Source organism: Polyodon spathula, unplaced genomic scaffold (assembly GCF_017654505.1).
Source record: "Polyodon spathula isolate WHYD16114869_AA unplaced genomic scaffold, ASM1765450v1 scaffolds_611, whole genome shotgun sequence".
NCBI lineage: Eukaryota > Metazoa > Chordata > Actinopteri > Acipenseriformes > Polyodontidae > Polyodon > Polyodon spathula.
Window position 1 is genome coordinate 1 of NW_024472100.1, and position 3,205 is coordinate 3,205.

The 3,205-nt window shown below is 40.2% G+C and overlaps 1 protein-coding gene across 1 annotated transcript; it reads left to right on the forward strand.

Annotated features, from left to right (window-relative positions):
- Nucleotides 1–1,253: 1,253 nt before the first annotated feature.
- On the forward strand, nucleotides 1,254–2,685 carry LOC121308236 (lysine-specific histone demethylase 1A-like; the record flags this gene model as incomplete). The annotated part of the gene is made up of 2 exons (XM_041240511.1): nucleotides 1,254–1,591; nucleotides 2,623–2,685. Coding segments are annotated over exons 1-2 (354 nt in total), but the record flags the coding sequence as incomplete, so codon positions are not given.
- Nucleotides 2,686–3,205: the final 520 nt, after the last annotated feature.

The following is a 3,205-nucleotide window of genomic DNA, read 5'->3' on the forward strand; positions in this document are numbered from 1 at the left end:
CTTCAGCTCTTTCAGACTAATAGTTAATGGTTCTTCTTTTAAAAATACATGTCAACAGTTTTTTTCTTTCAACTAAGTTGCCCATCATTAGGACTGCAATTTTGGCACAGTAAATCTCATGCACGGGGGAAAAGAGCAAGAATTCACGGAAAGGTCGCCAAATAATGTAGTTTTAGCTACACCAACATACACAAGAGCCTTTCAATAGTATGCCAAAAACAATTCTATAAAGACTTATTTCTTTTTACTACTGACAAGTCTAACTGTTACATTAAGGTACTAAATGTAGTTTTCCCACAGTTCTGAAACCAGATGTTGTAAAGAAAGCTGTAAACTGTAAACTTCTGTTCTCTGATGCATTTGCTCATCTGTCTTTACACTCGTGTTTTTTTTTTTTTTTTGTATTTTAGCTGTCTTTCCTACTGCCGATTGGCTTGTAGCTTCCCTTTATGTAAATCACTTTCAATATGTTTTCGTTTGTAATCCACAGGAACATTTCTCACTTCTTTGCTTAGCAGTGATATTTTGCCACTTTGCTTGCACTTGGTGTCGTGATATTTTTCACCCGATTTCACTCCACAAACTTCCATTCACTCATTTATACACTTGTTTGTTCGGCTACAAATCTTAATGGCAGATCTGCATAGCAACACATAAATGCTGCTTTCATACACAACCAAACAAAGGGAAGAATTGTACACTTTAGCGTGTGCAAGAAATAACATATTTGGGGGGAAAAATCATCCTTTGAATGATGGTTGACATTCTAGTGTGCAAAAACAAACAATCCATGTTTCAAAGATGGGACAAAAGTAGACATTTCCACTTTACAAACTCCAAAAAGTGAAATGAAATGAAACGTAGCATCTAAACTGCTTTCTGTTATGTTTCTGTATCTGGGAACTAAGGCCAGCCCAGGTGTGGTTCTGTTCCTAGCTTTCCCACTAGGGCAAATTGGGGAGACAGAATAGGACGTTTCAGGAGATAGTAATTGCTTTGATTTAAGCTATGAACAACAGTCTGTTTGTCTTTGTTATTACAATACAATGTAAGGTATTGTGAAAGAAGTTCAAACAAGCCCTGATGTAATGCTTTGCCAGTCTGAAGAAAGTACATTTTGGAACATAAGATTTGAGTAATATTACCCTATTTGCATCTAGAAAAGGAACCACTGAAACTTTAGCTAAACAGCTTCTTGTTCAAAACCCCAAATTGTAAACCATTTATAGTTCTGTATTTATTTCCCCTATAAAGGATTTTCTTTATCTGTTTCCTCCAGGAGAGAGCTGTCTCTTCGTTAATGATGCTATCCAGTAAGAAATCTGACCCCGGTTCCTCATCTTCGTCTGCCTCCTCTGTGCCAGGAGATGGAGCCCAGGACCTGCAGCTCCAGTCCCAGCCTGGGGCCCTGAGTTCTGTCGCAGGCTCCTCTGAGATTGGGGTGGACCGCACCCCCAGGAAGAAGGAGCGGGCCTCCCCGAGTGGGGACCCCGGTGGGTCTCCGATGCCACACTCCGCTGCCGGGAGCATGGATGGAGGAGCCGCTGACACGGCAGAGGGGCGCAGGACCAGCCGCCGCAAGCGACCAAAAGTAAACATCCTACATCTCCTGTCATTCTCACAAACAAGTGTGGGAATGCTCTAAAATAGGGATTGTCCATGGAGGGATGGAAAATGGAGACTGAGAAATGTTTGCTTACCCCTGTGTATATTAAGCCGTGATTGGCACTCAATGCAAAGATGTTGGAGTGTTTCCATCGCATTAGTGCTCAACACTTGAAAATAATGTATTTGCTTCCCTTTACTCAACAACCAAAGTCATTGTAACTCACTGAGTACCTAAGCCCCTTTAATTTAGATGGAACCTCCCCAAATCTAAGTACTATTATATTGTACAGTATGTCTTTTTCTTTCCCTTTGGCATGGGATTAGATCTGTTAAAAAAAAAAATCCATTCCTCGCATCTATAAAACACACTCTTTGCCTTTTTTTAAATTGCAATTTAAAATGTACTGTTATATACACATAGTGTTGTTTCATCTGTTAATTGATTATAAATGTCCACAATCATGTGAAGGCCACAATACATGGTGCTACGTGTAGCTTTCTGCAGAATTCTACAAAATTCTGAGGAACCTTAACAGATATAACTTTCTTGGTTAGTTTCTTTTATGGCGTAAAACTAATTTTATTTCGATTAGCTGAATTGTAACAGGCTACCAGTTGTTACAGACACAGGAAACAGATAACCACAGAACTTATATTCCTATCTTGTGAAGTTTGAGCTCCTATAGCCAGCCAATCCCCATCCTTATTTCAGAGCCCACTCAAAGTGAAATATGCTACTGCATTCAAAAGTCTCCAGTTTTGCAAACAACCACAACTGCCAAGCCTGTCCCTTTCACATGACATGAAACAACTTTTCATCAGTGTTAGTGGCTGTTTCGTTTGGAAATGTCATTTTTTTGTGTTTGTAGAATGTAGAATTCTACAGCCTCGTTTTTTTACACGGCTTGTTGAGAATTCTGCGAGTTGCATGTAGCACAGTGTTTGCTGGCCTTAAGCCTGGCACAGGTCTGCACACATTCAGCATGCATTTTTTCCCCATCTCTCTTTGTGCAGCTTGCAGAAGTTCCAGGGAATCTAAGGGGAGGTTCCAGGAGAACACAGATAAAACGGACCTTGGTATATAAAATAAATTATCTTAATTAGTGTTTGTTTTGTGCAAACAACCACAAAACAAGCACACTTGTTTCTGGGGTGCATTTAGATTGTCAGGTGTAGTGGAAACAGATGACCTGGTTTAAGCACAGAATAAGTAGGTGGTTATGAAGGTGCTCAAGACTCCTTGTGGGAGGAGACCTGTTAACATGTAAGCCTGCCCAGAAGTGGATAGACATAGCCAGCGTTAGTTATCTTGCTCCTGGGAGTATAGTTGAGTACTGTTTGCAGGCCTGGGGACAAGGTTTACTGTTCCAGTCTCCAGTTTCTTGAACCTTCAGATTTTAAAATACACTTGCTGTTAAACTGTTTCATTGCTTGGTCATGTTAGCCTTTCACCCTTTGGTGCAGAACATTGCATATCACAGATAGTAAAGAGTTTCAGTGTGTGGTTAGCCTGTTTTTTTTTTTTTTTTCTCTCCCCACTACGTCTTAAGCAGACCGTTTAGTAACAAGCAAGTCTTGTGCTCTCCTTGGTTTAAAG